The following is a 20754-nucleotide window of genomic DNA, read 5'->3' on the forward strand; positions in this document are numbered from 1 at the left end:
ATACGGTGGCTTATTATAGGACTAGCCGAAACATCATATCAGAAGTAGGAGTGAAGAGCTGTCCTAATTATAGTTGTATTAAATTCAACATGCTCCTCTCAGCGGCTAAATTAAACCAACCAATTATGAACGTTTCACTGGGTCACGCATGCACATCATCCTCCACCAATTCAAGAAAATCTTATAATGCAGGTTTTATGGCTTTTAATTCGCTCCACTCCTATGATTTCCTTGGAGACAAAAAGGGAACTATCCTCTTACCCCATCAGAACTCAAGGTCTCAAACAAGCTAGCAAAGCAAATGACTTCGATTTTGAAGATAGACCAAAACTAAGAATCCCAAATTTAAATTTGGACACTCTAATAGCATTAACACCTAATTGAGATTCTTCTCTTTTTTTTTATCGTATCACGTCACTTATTTTTCTTCTTCTTATCTCATTGTCTAGATCAAGGAGTGTCCACAATCTTTTTCCCAAACTTATTAAGCTTGAATTGTATCAATTCGGTGTCATCTTTTATGCTTCAACAGTTCAACTTTAGAGAGCTGTGTTACTGAAACGACTCATTCACAAGATAAGGTTGGAAAAGCTTGCAAGTTTCCGGGAATTAATTTTCGAAGATTTTAATTTTTGCACACTTAATGATCTCCTTTTGAGCCCCCACATTTTCTATTGATCCTAACATCCTAACTTGTAGAGTTCACAGCTTGGAGCAAGGACATAAAGCAGCTATCAAATAAAGACTACGATTATAATTGAGGAATTATAAGTTGTAACCAAACTAATCGGTTGTTTACAATAGATAATTCTTTGTCATGCCTCCACCTCGATCATAAATGTAGCATTAGTTGTGTAACGGTGGTGTGTTAAAATTAGCTACTTGCTTTAAATTTAATGAAAAAAATGGATAAATGAAAATTGCCAACTTAATTAGCTTGGTAGCCTATAAAGCCATTCATTCTGTCACTTACAAAACTACCAATATACATTGTTCTGTTCGGTCAGTGGTGCAGCCAACTAACTCAACAATTCTGAACAATGTGTATAGCTTTGTTTCTTTGGCAATGCCACCCACTGTACCCTTTTCTTCTTTTGAATAACAGAGATGAATATCACAATAGGCAAGCTTTCTTACTCTTGCTATTTTTTTTTTCCTTTAACAAAGTCTTTTGTAATTGATGACTAGTGTAATATGCGTGCACTTACATAATAATTATTTTTTACATAATCATTATTTGGATGAAGGCCTACGAAGCCAGTGTCTTGGTGGGAAGATTGTGATATTTTGGCAGGAAGGGACGAAATAGCAATGGGAACATGGTTGGCTTGTTCCACACAAGGAAGGGTGGCTTTTCTCACCAATGTTTTGGAGCTTCATACCCTCCCTGAGGCCAAAAGTCGTGGAGACCTACCCGTACTATTTCTCAAGGTATATTTAGTACGAGCTGCGTTGTTCATACAATAACTCATAAAATACTAACACTTTATGAGTTTATCTTTTTTCACAGCATCATTTGTTACATCTCATAATATTTCACTCTCTTTCTTCATAGTTGTATAATTTCATAATTTGTTGCATAAGTGTTATACAAATAACGTTTCTTAGACTCAAGATTCTTGTAACTTCACTGTCTGGCTAACAGCAGAGAAATTAAAAGAAATGAGATAAGCATGTTTAATAGGGGAGAAAGAGACAAAATAATTGAGGATCTAATTCTCTCAGACACGTTTGGTACATCAATAAAGCATCAATATCCTAAACCCCATCTGTCGTGATTTTGTGTATACCTAATTTACATAAGTTTAAGCCAACTAACATTAATGTTATAAAGTTTTCTCACATATTATTGTTTTATACTTTACTTAAAAGTGATGACGGTTGTTCACTGAGTTAGTGTACAAAAATTCAGTAAGCTAATCACCTCAATCCAAATTTTTAACTCACTTAAATTAACCACGCATGTTTCCTGTTTTAAAAATAATTGTATGATATCAGCGATTAAAAAAAAAAAACTCTCAATTTTTTTATGCACTTTTAACAGAACTATAGCATCAGTTTTTCCATTTCCAGCACAAAGAATAAGAATGATGATTACTACTATCAGGGAACATTTTGTTTTACATCTTAAGACACCCGAATTCTTTCCAATATCCATATTATAAGTTGGTCAAATTAACTTCCAAAGTGATGGGTTCATATTTCCTCACTTATTCGTTTTTGCTTCTTGTATCCATGTTGATGAATAATGGCAGAGCAGCAAAAAACCGAAAGAATTTGCGGAAAGCCTAAAATCAGAGGCTCATTATTACAACGGGTTCAACTTAATCGTGGCTGATATTGTCTCGAATTCAATGGTGTACATCTCCAACAGGCCCAAGGGACAACCTATTACCATTCAAGAGGTTCCACCAGGGTTGCATGTACTTTCAAATGATAAGTTAGATTCGCCATGGCATAAGGTTAGTTAATATATATAGTTATTACATTTCATCTTCTTATATTAAGACGAGGGCTAACAATACACTGCCTAACTTATTCCTTCAGTCTTTCCAACACACTATATATTCTTGTTTAAATTCTATATTATTAATCACCCAAACATGAATTCTATATATTTTCTGGATATAAACTACAAAGTCAGAAAAAATTGTGATTTTTAATAAATTTTACTCAATAATATTTAGTGTGTTTAAAAGAGTATATTAAAGAGACTTTATTGCTAACATAATTCATTTAAACCTTTGCTTCAAACCACGGAGAAAGTAAACTAGAGGAGACCGGAGAGAGTTGTAGGGAGAAGAAAAAAATTGTCATTTTCTAAAAGAATAGTTTTTTTTTTTTTCATGTTTCATTTTTGATACATCTGGACAGAAAAACAATACCTTGGCAGATTTGTTTAGTGGCTAGTTTAAAATTTTAATCGTGGCACTATAATTACAGTTTGTCGATCACAGCAAAATATCAATGCTATTATATCAGATTTCTACGTTCTGCGAAGGCAACTAGAAATATTAATTAATTCTTGTGTATGTTATGTTTTGAAATTTTCTCTACCAAAGCAATTCTAATTTTATTTTTACCCCTTTTGCAGGCTCTGCGCCTAGAATTCAGTTTCAAAGAACATGTTGCCAAACATGGGGAAGGTGAGATACCTGTGAAGGAGGTGATTCAAAAGCTAATGAAGGACACAGTTAAAGCTGACAAAAACTCACTACCTCGTATTTGTTCACTTGATTGGGAATTCAATCTGAGCTCCATTTTTGTTGAAGTAGAAACACCACTGGTAAGTTAAGAATTGCATCCATATTAATTATTCCTATCATAATCATGGAATGTATGACCTTTGACTTACAGGGTTTATATGGCACTAGGAGTAGTGCTGCATTAACCGTAAGATCAAGTGGTGAAGCAAGCTTTTATGAGGTTTATCTGGATGACACAAAGTGGAAGGAACATGTTATCGATTTCCGTATCGGGAAGTTGAACTATGTCACGGATGAAGTAGCCTAGGGCAAAAGTAATATATAGCACAATGCTAGCTTTACTATGCTTAATTAATAAACTCCATCACTCATAAACGAGGAAGGATCAAAATCAATTGATCCATTCTCTTCTTATTTATGTAATTGATGATATTGAAATGATATGCCGTCAATAAGCTAGCACGGCTAACAGAGTGCATGTATGAAGATTAGCTAATGAAATAAAGTTTATGATGAATAACATACAAAATTGTACCGGCCAAATGGAATTTAATTCTCCCAGCTTTTACTAAACCAATGCATTTTCTTATTAGGGTTTCATTCCTCGTTCGAGTAATATTAGTTTGAATAGTTTCGTTACATGTGTTATTTATTTTTTTACTCTTTTTAGGCTAGCTAATACTAGAAACTTCCCCATGTACTATCCGGTAAATGTAAAACTTCTTAAAGCTCAGGTCCATGAGCCCATCTTGGCAACACAGCACCTAAAGGACCAAGACCTATTGCAAATGGGCCTACCTATCAGTTGGGGGCAATTGCTTCGTGCACCCAGAGTTCTTCTAGTACACCCAGCAAATTACTGTAAATTTCGAAAGTACCCTTGCTGATAAACATACGGATTCATAGTCCTTAAGAATAAGCTTACGGATTCATAATCCATAAGAGTAAGATGGATTCGTAATCCATAAGAGTAAGATTATAGATTCATAACTTGTGACTTTCAGGTTATTAGCACGATACTTTAACCAACTAAACTAACAGGTCAATTATATTATAAAATAATTAATGTCGTTATATATAACATTAAACTTTCTAATGTATATTTAATACACATGTAAATTTACATAATAAATTTTGTGATAATTAATTTTTGTCTAATAATTAATTTATTTACATATATAAATTTTATGAAACCTATGATTTTTATTTAAAATTTATATATGTAAAAAAATACATTATTAGATCAAATTAAATATATATTAGAAATTTTAGTGTTATATATATCTTTATTAATTATTTTATAACATAATTAACATATTAGCTCAGCTGGTTAGAACGTCGTGCTAATAACCTGAAAGTCACATAATTCGGATTGACAATCCGTATGAACATACGGATTGCTAGTATACGGATTACGTGTTATGGATTATAAATCCGTAAACTTACTCTTACAAATTATGAATCCGTATGTTTATAAGCATGGATACTTTTGAAATTTACAATAATTTGCTAGGGTTATTGGCCTTGTTATTTTTACACGCTATTCTCTGAGTTCACACCACAATTTTTTCAACTTTTTTTTTACAAAAATGCTCTTGATAGAAATTTATTTCTGTATTAATAAACAAAAAATATTTCTGTCAACACAAATGAAAATACATTTTCCTTATGTTAACTAACAAAAAACACGGGCGTTGTTGTGTCCGTGTATCCACATTTCTATTTCGCTATCATATTTCTTTACACTAAATTTGATAAATTTTTTAAAATTATTTCATTATCCATTGGTGTATATATTAATATTAGTCAAATAAATATACTTTTTTACATTGCACGCCAGCCAATAACAATAGTATAAAGAACTATAATTATTATATACACAAACATAAAAAATGTCAGAACTATGTCATCACACAAAAAAGAAAAAAAATATTTATGTATCTACAGTAAAAAGATAAATTATTTTTCATAAATCTTTCTTGATCGACAAACTAAATCATAATTGCATTTTAAGATAATCTTTAGCTTTCCTAAATTTTATGAAAATAAATATTAATATTATGCCATTATTTTTAACTAGAAATCCATATTATATTCATAAAAAAAGGTCATTTCTGTCGACACAAAGAAAACATGTTTCTATTAAGTAAATTATAAGTTATGAAAAATTAAATTTATTTGATTCTAAAAATATATAAACTTAATTATTAAAAAACATAAGAGACCGCGAATGACAATGAAAGCATAGTAGCAAGTTTTGTTTTCTGGTTACCATCAAGTACAGTTAAATTTAAAAATGGCAAAAATAAAAATGAAAAACTTTACATGGACAAATCAAGATGGAACACCAGTAAACTAACATTAGGTGTTACTCGGAGCTTCCCAATGGCATTTGGGTATATCATGTACGTTGGAAACACGAAATGTTGGTAAATACAGTACAGGGGGGGATTGATTCCTAAATCCCAACGTTGAAGATTTTTCCACCTTCTCGCGTAGTATACCAAATTATCCATTCATCTCTTGAAAATGACCACCTGTACGTTGTTGAGTCGGTTTCAGAAGGGGCTCAACTGAACAACCTGTCATTGTTTTAACATAACTTGCTATCTGCTTTGATATCTTCGACCGTTGAACAGATACAAATCTTTAATTAACAATCAAATTAACAAATAAGCAGGTTGTATTTAATAATACTGATGGTGCCAAAAAATATTAAAAAATAGAGTGGTAGCTAGCCAGCGTATGAAATTGGGCATTTGTTACGCAAACGCAGGCAAAGCTTTTGAGGGGGCACTTTCAGGATACATACGCGTATGTTGCTTCCAGATTGTAGTAAACTCTCTCTCTCTTTCTCTGCGTGTACAAGATCACAAGATTTTCCCTTTGATCAATTTAGTTTAATAATATACACTGTTTGTTGTAAAATAAATTTTTTGTATAACATTATAGGATTATCAAAAGCGAACAAGTAAAAGTAAATATTGTTTTGTATGGGGACATATGGGAGTGGGACCTGTATTAGCAAGTGACTTCAAACTTCATGACAGGGCCCTCAACGTTATCGAATGAACATTAAATCTTCGTTTGTGTTTGGTCGGTAGTAAAATAATGATTCTTTTAATAAATGGATACCAAACTCGTCGTCTTTGCTAATTAGCTTTAGAAGAGTCCAGAGAAAATTCAGCATAATGTGTGTATGTGTAGCATAGATATTTAAAATGAGCACAATGTTGCCAGTGTCGATGGTACTGCATCTGTTTCCTTCTGCCCTGACCCGTCAAGGAAACATATATGCATACATGCCTTGTATTACACGCTTCCAATGTAGAGAAGAACAGATATATCTTGGAAGGATACATAAGTGTTATTCATTTGCTCTGATAAAGTCAAATATACAAAACAGAAAATCTCTTATATTTAGACATGACTAAAAAAGTTTCTAATATGATAAGAACAAAATCATAACTCCTAAATAATATATCCTAAGCAATAAATAATTTTAAAATTTAAAAAATTAGCTAAAACATCCACGTATGTAGTTATTGTAGGCACAGTTTCAACAAATCTCCTCTTTGCCTCAATGGTTGCAGACACCTAGTTTATTTCTTAAAACTTCAAATCTAGCTTTTGGAAAAACTTTTGTTAAGATATCTGCACTTTGATCTTCACTTCTGCAGTAAATTAATTTGACTTCACCTTCTCTGTGTGTTTCCCTTAAAAAAAATAACTTGATCTTGAAATGCTTAGTCCTGCCATGAAAAACAGGATTATTTGAAATGGAAATAATTGTTTGATTATCAACAAGAATCTGTGTAGGTTCCTTTTGTTCCATATGTAAATTAGCAAGTATACGTCTTAGCCAAATAGCTTGATTCACAGCTGTAGTGGTTGCCACATATTCTGCCTCAGCTGTGCTTTGAGCCACTGTGTCTTGCTTTTTTGAACTCCAAGAAAACATACCCGAACCAAAGCTAAAACAATAACCTATTGTACTTTTTATATCATGCTCCTCTACCTTATCAGCCCCGTCCTCTTTATTGAATTTTTCCCTTTGGTTCATTGGAGTAGCAGTGCTTTTGTTGTATCTGATAAAAACTCTTGGTTCTGCCTTCTTGTCCAACTTGTCTCTTTTAACCTATGGTACAAAAGAAAAATAAAGACAACAAAAAATTTTCATATTCTGCAAATCTGGTTTGTAACCAAACCAGCCTTCAAATGAGATTTTTTTATTCAGCACTCTAGATGGTAATCTATTAAGCAAAAATACTGCAGTGCTTGCAACCTCTGTCCACAGCTTCTTTGGCAACTCCTTTTCATATAACATGCACCTTGTCATCTCCATGATACTTCTATTTTTTTCTCTCACTTACATCATTTTGTTGTAGGGTGTACGGTACAGTGAGTTGGTGCTCTGTGTCAACTTCTTCACAAAATTTGTAAAAGGTGTCATTTACATATTCATTCCCATTATCTGATCTTATTATGCGTAACCTACAACCACTTTGATTCTCCACCAATGTTTTATATTTTCAGAATATGTTAACTACCTCAGTCTTGGATTTAAATAAATAAATCTAACAAAATCTAGAATAATCATCAATAAATGTAATATAATATCTATTACCATTCAAAGATGTTGTTCTTTGAGGTCCTCCGACATACATCTGTATATACTAACTGCAATTTTTGTGTTGCTCTTCACCTTGTTTGGGAAAATGATAATCTAATTTGTTTGCCATATTGACAAGCTACACAATCAGACAATTTGTATAACATCATAGGATTATCAAAAGCGAACAAGTAAAAATAAATATTGTTTTGTATGGGGACATATGGGAGTGGGACCTGTATTAGCAAGTGACTTCAAGCTTCATGACAGAGCCCTCAACGTTATCGAATGAACATTAAATCTTCGTTTGTGTTTGGTCGGTAGTAAAATAATGATTCTTTTAATAAATGGATACCAAACTCGTCGTCTTTGCTAATTAGCTTTAGAAGAGTCCAGAGAAAATTCAGCATAATGTGTGTATGTGATAGGATAGATATTTAAGATGAGCACAATGTTGCCGGTGTCGACGGTACTGCATCTGTTTCCTTCTGCCCTGACCCGTCAAGGAAACATATATACATACATGCCTTGTATTACACGCTTCGAATGTAGTAGTATTCTGTTTAATTTTAATTATTTTGTTATAATTATTTTAAAAAATCATATTTGTAATGATTTTTTTATCATCTAAAAGTGTAAAATTCCTTACACAAACAATACATCAAAATTAAACTCTTAATTTTGGTTCAAAATTTAATATTATTATAGGATAGGGTATTAATGTTGTTATTTGTTTATTTACACTCTTATATTTTATGGTTTATTATTATAGGATAGGGTATATTTCTTAATGGATCTATTAATACTTAGTGACAACTCGTAATTATTATTTCTTGAATTAACTTGATTTAAATTAAAAAATATTAAATAATTTTAACTGAACGTATCAATATATGGACACACTCTTGTTATCATTTTATGTTTAAGACGAAAATAAAACTTAAAATCTTAATTTGTTAAGGAACTCAAATATCAAATTATTTTATTCAAAGTTGTTTGAAATCTCAATATTTATTATAATATCTACTTTATAAATCTTGATAATTTTATTTTATTTTAATTAAATTAATGAGAAAAAAACTCTATGAAGAAGCCTTTTAAAATTTGAAAGTTTCACATTAATCCCTCGTCTTGCATTAGACACAACCCGGCAACACCTTATTTTTGTTACAGCATGATACTAGAATTGGAGGGTTAATGTTGAAAATAACAACAAAAAAATCAATATGTAAATAGAAGTAAATGTTTGGAAAATGAAAATTAGAAATAATTTAATAAATATTTAAAAAAAAGTCAATAGTCCATCTCTTATGATTATTCTAATATACATCAAAATCTTAACTGGTAACATTATAAGGCGAGACATTCGAAGAACAGGAAGGACCATATTGGAAAAATAATTTTAAAGCAATATATTGCTTGATTTCATTACCTTTTAATATTCAATAGCAAGCAAATAAATTCTTACAAAGGAAAAACTAATCAGCTATTCCAACGCTAATAAAATCAAAATTAAAGAAATCTCAAAAATAGCTTCCTATAGCCAAAATTTACAACTTGCTTCTCCACTAAATTCAACAGAAAAATAACCCTAGAAAAACATTTCACCATATATATTTCAAACCTATTTGAGAAATCCTCTGGTGGATATGCACATGGAGTAGTTGCTGTACATCTTGATGCACTCCACTCCATCAAAACGAGTCTAGGTAATTATAGTGACGTTTTCTGTTGAACTCTAACAAGCTACCATAGGTTCGGTCAGCAATACCCACAAATAGAGCCTCTGTGTCCGGGCTAAAGGATATGCCAGCAATCTCGCCAAATAGATCTATCTCTTGACCTTGTTCATAACCAGAATGTGAGTCAAAAATATGGACAAAGTCTGCAGGCTCAGCCATGGCCAAAAATCGTCCATCAGATGTGAATCTTAGGGCTCTTATTGCACCCATTCTTCCCTTTAACACAGCCATAGACTGTGAAAGATTTCTTATGTCCCACAATCTGCATGTTTTGTCCTGATTCCCAGTGGCCAATATTTGTCCATCTGGGTGCCAAGCTGATGAAAAAGAGTAGTCCAAGTGCCCTTTTAGGCTCCCAGTAATCTGGGCGATACCATAAGATTATATAATATCAGAAATCATATTAAACATTAAGGACGATAAAACCTTTAAAACAATTGCAAATCGAAGATACCTTTCCGGTGTTAGCATCAGCTATCAAGCACTCAGTACTGTCCCCAAGAACAGCTAACAACTTTCCATCCGGACTAACAGAAGTGTTCTGCAAAGGCCAAAATATGTAAACATGACTGCTATTTTCCAAAAAAGTGTTTTAAGAGATGAAGACTATAGTAACAGGAATATTTATCAGTTGATGACACTCACATTAACAGACCAATCATACTTGAAACAACCAAGAGAAGCAAAATTCTCTGCATCAAAAACCCGAACTTGGAAATCATTATTTGCTGTGATGACCCTCAATGACCCACTGCAAAAGTGAAGGTTCAGTTACAAACTAAACTAAAAACAAAATTTCAAACATAAAGTTCTGCATTTAGCTGCTTACGCAGGATTGCTGTAAACATCCACAGCATTGGTTATGGCATTATCATCTGTAGTTATTTTACCACAGAATAGAACTCCAGGATGTTTCAAATTCTGGTCCAAAAAAATTCACACGCATTAAAAAGGGGGCTTTCATATAGTTAATTATTAGATTGAAATGAATAATGATCAACGCTACCTTACATATAAGCTCACCCTGGAAACCACCTGCCACCATCAGATTTTCCTTAACAGTCATGGTGCTTATTTGCACTCTGGAGACAGGTTGAGCTAAAAATCCAGGACGCTTCTACATAAGAACAGAATAACACTCATATCCAATGCATTGAGTACAAATGAAAAGCATCTGATTAACTAAGTGGGGCTACGTACAAGGGTTGGAATAATTGGTTTGGCTACGTTAAGCACTTCTTTACCCCTTCGTAGTAATGCGGACCAGTGCATCACTGAATAGTTTTGCATAAAGTATACATCATGCTTCGAAGTTGCCCACAACAAATTCCTCAGCTGCAGACAAGAATTGATGACATCAATATCAACACCCAACAGGGAAAAAGAAGAGAGAAAAATATGATGTGGTAAACAAGCCACCAATATACTCCATGCATCAAGGGGTCCAGAATTGAACATGACCCTTCGATTAGAAATATTTCTATCAAAAAACATTAATCTAACTGTTAGAAGTAAGAGGAGTAGGGTATACAGTATACCATGTTATTGTGGTATTATTGTTTTAGTGTACTGTGATTGTTATTGAGTCAGAGTTTGTATGTCTACATTTGTACATGACCTAGATTAGTGTAAATAGTATAAGGTCAGTGTTATGCGCAACAAATTTTAGCACTCTATATTCCACAATTAGTTACGCAAATTATGCACTCAGAAGTAACTGCAGTGCTACTTTCTGAGCTGAAATGACAGGAATTGTATTTGTGGCAGAAGACATTGGACTTAAAGCACAGAATTATAGATAGTAGAAAGAACTTTCTATCTTTGCCATTTCCTTTATTGCAAGATGTAGAAGTCAACCAATGGGGTGTTAAAGACAAGCATAATGCATGCCAGTGGCCAAACTACAGATGATAACTCTGATTTCTGGAGGGATAACAAGGAAGACGAAGGCAGAGAACTAAAAAAAGGCTATGGTTATAATCATGTGTAAACACCACAATGATCATTACACAACGAATCGTGCAATTTCATGGAAATCAACAATCACTGGTGCATGCACGGTTCATGATCTACAATAGGAAGGCCGGCAAGAATACAAAACTTCTGAAGAAAACTTGATCATACATGTTGTTAACAAATAAAAGTAAGCACTTTATGATGATGATGTGGAATCGCAATTTCTCTTAAATACTATCGAATTTATCAAACAACCACAGTTCCATGCAGTATGTGTTATCTTCATATAAATGCTAAATGTAAAATCTACATCTATCAAAGTAGGAAAAAAAAACTTAAAGTAAACAGTAATTAAACGATAACTATTCTATAGACAAAAAGATCCTAGAAATATACAGCTAAGCATGAAGCATGAAGAGGCAAGGCCTCTCTTGACAAGGACAAGATCAACACAACTAATAACAGATATTGTTAGAGCCCTCTGGTCAGATATTTTCCTATCATACCATAATATTAGGTCCTGCCAAGCTGCTCACATTCCACCTGCCTTAGAAGCTGAGATAAAGAGAGAAATAGAGGGCCCAAATGCAAAACAGGTTAAGCAATAAATAAAATTACAGAAGAAAAAAAAATAATGCTACAGCCACTACTTACACGAATAAATATCAATTACAAAGAAGAATGTATGTATGCTTGTATAAGGGTATGGGATTGACACCTTAGCTTAAGAATTATTAAACAATTGTAATTGTACTGTTGCAGTTGTAATGGATATTCTGCAACTGTACAAGTACAGAACTTACCGATATTATAGTCCTAGTGACACCAGTAGTAAATATGAAAGCTAATTGCATTGTCAAAAGTAAAAAAGAGAATACAAGACAGTCTGTCAACAATGTAAGCTTTCCTCTCCGGGAATTCAACAAGAAAGCACATCAACGCAGAACTAAAATTAATGTAAGGTGGGCTAACTTTAATAGAGTAAGACTCTGCCAGTTCCACTTTGAAACAGTATTGGTATAATACAACACAGAATCATTTTAGTTCTGAGAAAAGATGGAACAAAGTCGATAGAAAAAGGCTCTACTTGTCTAATCCAAAGTGTTACACGTGGATGTAGATAGGTGCTGTGTGTGCACCGTCATTATGTTTCAAGTAAGCACATTAATACAGATGGAACACAATATGTTCACAGGAAATCAACAATTTTTTTATGAATGTCAAGTCATACCATAGCCTTGATGCATCCATATCCATAAATTGGCATGAAACTGTCTTTTGTCTGTAGAAAAGAATATCTGGTGTCTATTGGAGATAATTCTTTCGAAAATTTGACTCCCTTTATTTTTTAAGAAAGAAAGTTGAATAACAAACAAAGTGAAAACGGATAGAAAAAAGCATCCTTGCAAAACATTTACCCAAAAATATGAGGATTTGGTGAATAAAATTCTGGCATAAAATCCTTCAGCAAATTATAAGGAAACTGCTGAAGCATCTTCATCAAGAATTTTTCGTAAAGAAGATTCATTTCTTTTTCGTAAATAAATCTAGACATTGCACAAATTTAACCCAGAATAGAGTTGTTATTGACATAATATATTATGTTCCCGTGGAAGAAGATTCATAGTGGCTGAGAATTTTTTTAAAATCCTTATATAAACGAGGTAGCCTTTAACTCCGTCCGTGTGTAAAGGAACAATACATAATTACATAGCCCTGCAAAACTAGAATTGCAAAATTATGCATAACAAAACTTTTCACAGTCTGATAACTCAGCCAGGTATGGCTGCGAACAACAGTAAGAACTCCCTGCACGTATTAAAGCAAAAAATCCATTTATCTGATGAAAATAGTTCATAAAAATAAAAAATAAAATTACGAAAGTAAAATAAAGACGATGATATGTCAGATCAATGAACACATGCTCATGGTTTAAAGTTATTTAATTATAATAATAGCCGACATGTAGCAGTAAAAGGCAGAATATCGCAAATGAACGATGATCCGAATGTTCCGGAATCTACATAATAAACAGCGATGAACGAAAGCTTTACCTGAAAGTGCACAATAGTGGATTTGACAAGCCTGGTATTGAAGAAGAAGTCATAGAAAGTCTCCCCCTTCTGCACTTCCAAACACTCCTGCGAACCAAAATAAGAAAAAACGCTATGAAGTGGTATTGAACTATTGATTGATTTGCAACCAAAAGAGTGAGTAGAGAAACCTTGCGGAGGTCGTGACGAGAGCGAGAGAAGTTCTGGTAGTTTTTGTACTGCTTGAGTCTGGTCTCGCGGTATTTGTCTCTGCTATAATTAAGCCTCTCCCACGGGATTCCTTGTATATCTTTCCCGTTTCTGGCTTCGGAAGCAGTGGTATCAGTCTTTGCATTACTCTGTTAATCGGCTCTCATTCATTAATCGATTAAATTAAATGAAGCGAAACGCAGCGTTAGAAAATAGAAAAGGAAGTTTAGATTACCGTTGGAAACTCGTCTTCGAAGTCGGAGTCAACATCGGAGGTTAGTTCAGGAACAATGTCGGAGGAGGTGTCTTCGACTGCAAAATCGGGAACGTCGTAGTACTCGTCGACAACGTACTCGAGATCGTCGTTGTTGAAGTGCTCCATGGTTGAGAGGAAAGGGTTAGCGAAAAGAAAAGAAAAGTGCAGAGACAGAGAATGGGTGGTGGTGATGTACTTATAGAGGGAGCTGGGGAAGGAGAAGGAAGTAGGAAGAAGGAGGTTGAGAGAGGTGGGCCCCACTGTGGGCTCCATTCAACCGTCCGTTACTTTACTGTCTCTGCCGTTTACTAATAAACTCTCTCCTCAAACCAACGCGGGAGCCTTGGGTTGGCTTTGCCCCAGGATTTTCTTTTCATTGGTATAACGGCTCTGACACCAATGTTTTTTTTTTTTCTCTTTTTAGTTTAATTTTTTTTAACTGCCTCTTTAGTTTAATTAGCACGTTTTCATTTTTTTTTTATCAAATTTTAAATTAAGTTCCTGATTTTGTTTTATTTAATTGAGTCCTAAACTTTTTTTTTTCTTCATCTCCTCTAATTATTGTTATGAAACATGAATGAATGAGAAACACTGAATTAGATGTGCTGAAAGCGGTGAACCGATTTTTTTTTTTAAAGTGTGTTATAAACACAATTAACTGCATTATGGAAGTTTTTTTTTTTTTTTTGTAGAAGATTAAAAATATGCAGAAATCTCTCATAATTACTCAATTGTGCTTATGACATATTTTTTAAGTACAATTTCATTGTCTGTAATCAGGTGTGTGTGAAGATAAAATAGAAGAAAAATATGATATACTGATTGGATGTATAAAAAATAGGAAGAAAATTAAGGATTTTTTTCTCTATTTATTTAAATGAAAGAAAAAATAGTAGAAAGAAAAATATTTTTTAACATAAAATTAGTTATTATATTATGAAAGACTAAGTTATAAATAATTTTAAAAAATAAACCACCGAAAATAAAAAAAATAAAAAAAGAAAAGTAATCGTGACTCCCCTTTTCGTTCCAATCTAGGAAAAGAAACTAATTCCATATAAAAATATTTTTTAAAAAAACACATTTATATTTTGTATTAAATTAAAATGTTTTAAACTAAATATATTAATATTTTAAATTTGCTAAATGTTTCTTATTATGAATGCATTAACTTTAAATGCCAATAATTGTTTGATCCAACTTATTATTATTATTATTATTATAAGTTGTTTTTAAATTAAATTTAAAAATAAGACCATAACAGAAAGTTAAAAATAAGAATTAAAGAAATACAATATTTTTTCAATTTTATTTAGCTTAAAACTCCCTTTTAATTAAAATTTAATGACAAAAAAATTAGAAGCTTTAGTTTTATTGAAAAATAATTATCTCTTCCAATAAAAAAACAAATTTATAAAATAAAGATATTGTATAAAATTAATTTAATTGACATAAAAGTATAACTGAAATTAAATTATATATCATGAGAAATAAATTTAAAAAACTATTATATAATATGATGAAATATTATATATATATATATATATATATATATATATATATATATATATATATAACTTAAGGATAACTGACATTTTTAACTAAATATTTTTTAAAAGAAAAGCTTGAGATAGATGGGAAAAAAAGGAAGGGTAAATAGTCATTTTTATTTCTAAATGTGTAATTTGCTGATAAATGTATTTTTGAAATATGAAAGTACAAGATTTAGTTCTCAAAAGTGTAAAAAAGTGCGATAAATATATTCATCCGTCATAGTTAATAAAATAGTCTACCTGACACAGAGAGACGAATTTATCACTGAAATGATTGTCAACATAGGGACATATTAATTATATAATATTTTCTTGATTTTTCGTCTTCATATCCTCTAGAAATATGAATGGGTAAATAGTCATTTTTTTTATCGTTGAATGTGTAATTCGCTGACAAATGCGTCCTTGAAAAGATGAAAATACAAAATTTAATCCCCAAAAGTATAACCACATTTGAAAAAGTGAAATATGGGATATATTTATCTTTTAGGGTAATTTGAAAAAATTTGTAATGATTGGTACACTGTTACAATGTTTTATTATGGTAAACTAGTACAATGTTTATTTTGGATAATTTCTATCATGACAGACAAATTATGGTTGATAATCAATATTATTGTTATTATTATGTTTGCCAATATATTTTTTTAAGTGATTATTATAATGTTATGCTTATAACGATAAAAAAATGGCGAACATTTATCCTAAAATTATATTTTACCCTTAAATGAAATGAAATTTCGAGTCTAACAAATTAGTCCAATAGAAACATATTGAAATTGGTTTAATAAAAAAATTATTGACATTTTTCGTCCAATAATGACAACTTATTAACATTTTTGGTCCAATAGAAACGTAATGACATTTAGGTTTAAAAAAATTATTGACATTCTTCTCTAATAAAAAAATATTAACATTTTTGTCTAAGAAAAAATTATTGACATTTACATCTAAAAATAGTATTTTAGTGATATTTTTGTCCAATCTAATTAGCATGATCACGTTGATAATTATTTCAATAACAAATTCGTCTTTCTGTGTCACGTAGACTATTTTATTAATGATGATAGACGGAAGTTAACGATCAAATATATTTATTTCTTTTCAAGATTAAATTTTATATTTTTATCTTTTAAAAGATATAATTATCTCTAAATTACATATTTACAAAAGAATAAAAATGACCATTTATTCTAAGCTACTTGAACCAAAGGCTGCTTTGGAAGGGGAAATATAATCCACCAGTGGCGATTTGTGGTGTCCACGTGGCTGGCTGAGAGGAAAGTTCACGAAGTCTGGCACTCGGTGGTTCCACCACGTGGCTTGTGCCCAAGGACTGGCCCACATACTTTGATTTCCCCAATAGCTAACACCGTTTGGTCAGCGTTAGTTTAACCATGATTAAAGTCATGGTGGAACCTTAGTTTCACCACCTCACCCCATTTGGTATTTTCAATCTCAATTGTTTCTTTGAGAAACAAAATGAATAGACCAATATAAAAAATTTATTTTATATAGTTAATGTTTTGTTTCATTTTATTTTATCATAGACTTTTTTCTTCTTTTTTTAAAGAGAAATATAAACTTGATTGAGTTACTCTAACACGAGAATAAAATGGAGGAGGCTAGAAGGGTAATGCGAACAAGGAGAATGGGGTTATTGTGTAGTGTGTACAAATACAACAAACGTAGATGCTGTTTTCAACATAATAAAAATAGGCTGTAATGGAATGTGGTAGCCTTCCCCATGAGCGACGACAAGACAGCATTGAATTGGACTCCAACAGCTATAGTAAGTAAGGCATCACTGGATTGTTCCGTTTATTCAACAAGGACAAAGAGACGCCACGCTTCAAAATTTTATTGTATTATTAATTATTATTTTATTATAAAAAATATATTTGCTTAAGTCATTATTATTTATATAATTTATATTTTAAATATTTTTTTATCTATTTTCATCATATAAATCATTTATATTTAGTTTTTTCTTATAAAAATATAGTTTTTTTTTCACACTTCTTAAAATAGGAAATTGCATTCTTGCCTGAATGGGCAGATTGGGATCATATCAGATCATAATCAATGAAACATACACACCTGCAACATCGCTTCCGAAGTTAATAATCTCCACGAATATAAGTTTTTGTTTTTTATACTGTCATATTATTTATTAATAAAAGGATTGCATGGTCCAAAGGTAAGGTCCAAGTCCTTACTTTAAGCCCACCGGCGGTCAGCTACATATTTAAAAATAAAAAAATCTCTCATTTAACACATTTAATTCTTTTAATTTTAAATAAAAAACAATAACACTCTTTTTTTTTCCAATAAATCAATAAATATTCTTCTAAATTTTAACTCTTCATCTCTTCCCCTCTTTTTCTCTCAAGAGAATTGAATTCCTCTAATTTATATGTTACACGAAATTGATTACAATAATTTAATAAATGATTTTGTATCCCATAAAGCCCAAAAATTAATTTTAAATAAAATATGAATAATTTTATTAAATATTTTATTAGTTTAGAAAAAAGTTTCATTTTTTATCAACAAAAAAGTCTTATTTGGAAGCTTACTTTAGGCCTACTAATGTGTTGGGCTGTCCTCGATGGATTGTTTCTTATAATTTTTTGATATCTTACTTAATAGGCTTTTGTAAACGCTTTTACTAATAGATTTTCTGTACATTAAATGCATGCTGGTCTGTGGAACCAAAACTCTGAATATGTCACAGGTTTAAATGCATGCTGGGTTAAGGGGTAGGCGGATGAAAGGTTGATGTAGAACTAATAAAATCTAATGCATTAATTAAATAGTTGGTTTTAGGGTTTAGATAAATAATATGTATGTAATTAAATCTTTTCAATATGTTAAACAATATATTATTTTTAATTGTGCACATAAAAATGCTTTAATTCCCAATTACGTGCATAAAAAAATATATAAAACACACTTTGATGATTCGTGTGTTTTTTAAATTAATTCATATATAGTTATTAGAAAAATAAGAATAAATTTAATGTATTATTAATGTAAAAAAATTGATATTATCAGTCAATAAAAAATGACACATAAACTTATCATGCATAACAATAAATGATTGGATGATAATATAATTTTTTTTTATTTTTTCACTGTATTAATTAAATTAAATTCTTAAAACATGCTTTTTTTAGATCTCAAAAATATCTTAATGCACGGACATACATGCAGAGAATAATACAGAGAAAAAAAACACCACACAAATGGAGCAAAACAATAATACATGCGGAGAATAATGGATCTTTTGTTTCAATCAAATGATGATCGAACTATACTTTTTCTATCAAGGGTCTTTATGTTTGTTTTTTTTCCTATATATTCACGAAAAAGATACATATAAAAGATACTTTAACGCCCAAGCCAGAATTCGACTGAGAGCAATATGTATGTATAGTCAAGAAAATATGTAATCCTTATGAATTGATTAGTGTCCTTACTTAGGAGGTTTGTTCCTTTTTATACAAACTTTTGTGGACCTTGGTTTATAGGCCTTTATGGAAGAATTATCATCTAGGTAATTCTTTCCTATGTGAGGGTTAGACATTCTAAACCTTTATTTTTCCTTAATTAAGTCGTCTTGCATTATCGGGGTTTAACTATTTTATTCATGGAGTGGTCGAGGTTTTCTTGTACCGAATAGGTATTTGATGGGCCAATTAGGTATTCGGTAGGGTCAAATAGGGAATAGCGATCTTGTTGAATACCTATCACGTATAGATGCTGATAAATTGAAAGCATGAAAATAATTGTTTATTATATGTATATATTTAGTGGAAAACTCAACGTTTCTTAATAAGATAAAAAAAATCAACTCAAGGCATAAATCAGCCTTTTAAAAACATATTCAACCAAAGTAAAAGCTAGCACCTTGTTCTAAAAAAAAAAAAACTACACACGTTTGCACTTCATTATGTCAGGAGGTTTAGTTTAATTTGTTAATTAAGGGTGCACAAGTTATTGTAAACTCTTGATACTACTTTCAATTCTTATGGATAAAAAAATTACACTTCACAGTGAATAGCACATTAAGAATAAAATTTTGATACAATTATATTTTTTCTATAAACTGTTTTTGATACAATGTTATTAATAATTATAAAAGAATGTTATTAATAATTATAAAAGCATTATATTATTTTTAATGATTTGTAAAGGCTTTGATAAAATTGATTATTTTAATTATTTTATTTGCAAATTATTAAAAAAAAACTAAAACAAGGCAATATTTTTGTAACTACTACTAAAGCGTACCAATTTTTTGAAAAAAATAAATAACTTTCCTTAATTAAAAATTAAAAATTCCCTTTTTCACAATAGTGGATCTGATAGGTAGGGATTAAAGTATACTCAGACCTTGTGGATACGCACAAAAATACTTGCAAATGGGTAAATAAATACTCACTTATTAGGGATGAGTCTGGGACAAGTATTTACTTGCAAAAATTTTAATGGGAATGAGTGTGGTATGGGTACTACAATACACATCCCGCCCTGCACCTATTATACATATTAGTTTAATTAAAATATCTTTTAATATTACTAATTATTAATTTAATGACAATTGGTAGGAAACCTAAGCTTTTGTTGATGCACATATAAATTTGTGTTATCTTTATGTGAATTATGGATCAATATATTTGAAAAGCATTCTAGATTGAGTGAGATTTGGTTTTGGAACTAGTTGTTATTACACTGGTGCATGAAATATCATGTAAATTTATTTGTAATAATACATTTTTTTATTGTTTCAAATTTAAAATCAAGATAAATCATATTTCATTTGGTGATGTTTTTGTTTTGTTATTAGTGAGTGAATGCATAATTTAAAATTAATCTTGATCAATTAGTTATCATAACTTTTAATTTTTTAATAGCTAGATAAACTACGTATATAAAATTTAATATATAAAAACACAATTCCTTATAAAATAAATTAATATATAACATGTAAACACAACTATGTACATAAAATTTAGTATAAACCATAACAAAACATAAATAGATCCAAATATATTTTTTAACCCCACACTTCTAGGTCTTATTAAACAAGTTTCTCATTCTAATATATTTGTTTTTTTTTGCTTTGAACTAACTATAAAATTCTGATATAGAGTAACATCACTTGGAGAATATATAATTAT

The 20754-nt window shown here is 30.9% G+C and overlaps 2 protein-coding genes across 6 annotated transcripts; one reads left to right on the plus strand and one right to left on the minus strand.

Moving 5' to 3' along the window:
• The first annotated feature begins 972 nt into the window (after positions 1 to 972).
• LOC114409303 (transport and Golgi organization 2 homolog) lies at positions 973 to 3762 on the plus strand. 2 transcript variants are annotated; one of them, XM_028372712.1, is made up of 5 exons: positions 973 to 1123; positions 1248 to 1431; positions 2256 to 2462; positions 3095 to 3286; positions 3375 to 3762. In XM_028372712.1, exons 1-5 carry the CDS (start codon positions 1041 to 1043, stop codon positions 3378 to 3380), a joined length of 672 nt encoding a protein of 223 aa, XP_028228513.1. In that variant the 5' UTR covers positions 973 to 1040; the 3' UTR covers positions 3381 to 3762. The 2 variants fall into 2 exon arrangements, with proteins under 2 accessions (XP_028228513.1, XP_028228511.1); XM_028372710.1 differs by having other exon boundaries at positions 974 to 1123; positions 3358 to 3735.
• A 5444-nt stretch (positions 3763 to 9206) lies between these two features.
• LOC114409304 (uncharacterized WD repeat-containing protein C2A9.03-like) lies at positions 9207 to 14194 on the minus strand. Of its 4 annotated transcripts, none has more exons than XM_028372716.1 (10): positions 13995 to 14193; positions 13741 to 13908; positions 13571 to 13657; positions 12023 to 12071; positions 10761 to 10895; positions 10567 to 10677; positions 10390 to 10481; positions 10206 to 10311; positions 10015 to 10101; positions 9210 to 9923 (listed from the first exon to the last, which is right to left on the minus strand). In XM_028372716.1, exons 4-10 carry the CDS (start codon positions 12023 to 12025, stop codon positions 9513 to 9515), a joined length of 945 nt encoding a protein of 314 aa, XP_028228517.1. In that variant the 5' UTR covers positions 12026 to 12071; positions 13571 to 13657; positions 13741 to 13908; positions 13995 to 14193; the 3' UTR covers positions 9210 to 9512. The 4 variants fall into 4 exon arrangements, with proteins under 4 accessions (XP_028228514.1, XP_028228517.1, XP_028228515.1 ...); XM_028372714.1 differs by having other exon boundaries at positions 12023 to 13325; XM_028372713.1 differs by lacking the exon at positions 12023 to 12071 and having other exon boundaries at positions 9207 to 9923; positions 13995 to 14194.
• Positions 14195 to 20754: the final 6560 nt, after the last annotated feature.

Source organism: Glycine soja, chromosome 4 (genome assembly GCF_004193775.1).
Source record: "Glycine soja cultivar W05 chromosome 4, ASM419377v2, whole genome shotgun sequence".
Taxonomy (NCBI): Eukaryota; Viridiplantae; Streptophyta; class Magnoliopsida; order Fabales; family Fabaceae; genus Glycine; species Glycine soja.

Coding starts and splice junctions, on each gene's coding strand:
- LOC114409303 (XM_028372710.1), top strand. CDS start 1,041: ATGTGTATAGCTTTGTTTCTTTGGCAATGCCACCCACTGTACCCTTTT. Junction 1,432..2,255: donor TACCCGTACTATTTCTCAAG/GTATATTTAGTA, acceptor GAATAATGGCAG/AGCAGCAAAAAACCGAAAGA. Junction 3,287..3,357: donor TTGAAGTAGAAACACCACTG/GTAAGTTAAGAA, acceptor TTTGACTTACAG/GGTTTATATGGCACTAGGAG.
- LOC114409304 (XM_028372713.1), bottom strand. CDS start 14,141: ATGGAGCACTTCAACAACGACGATCTCGAGTACGTTGTCGACGAGTAC. Junction 13,658..13,740: donor CTCGTCACGACCTCCGCAAG/GTTTCTCTACTC, acceptor TTTGGTTCGCAG/GAGTGTTTGGAAGTGCAGAA. Junction 10,896..13,570: donor CCACTATTGTGCACTTTCAG/GTAAAGCTTTCG, acceptor TCTTGTCTGCAG/CTGAGGAATTTGTTGTGGGC.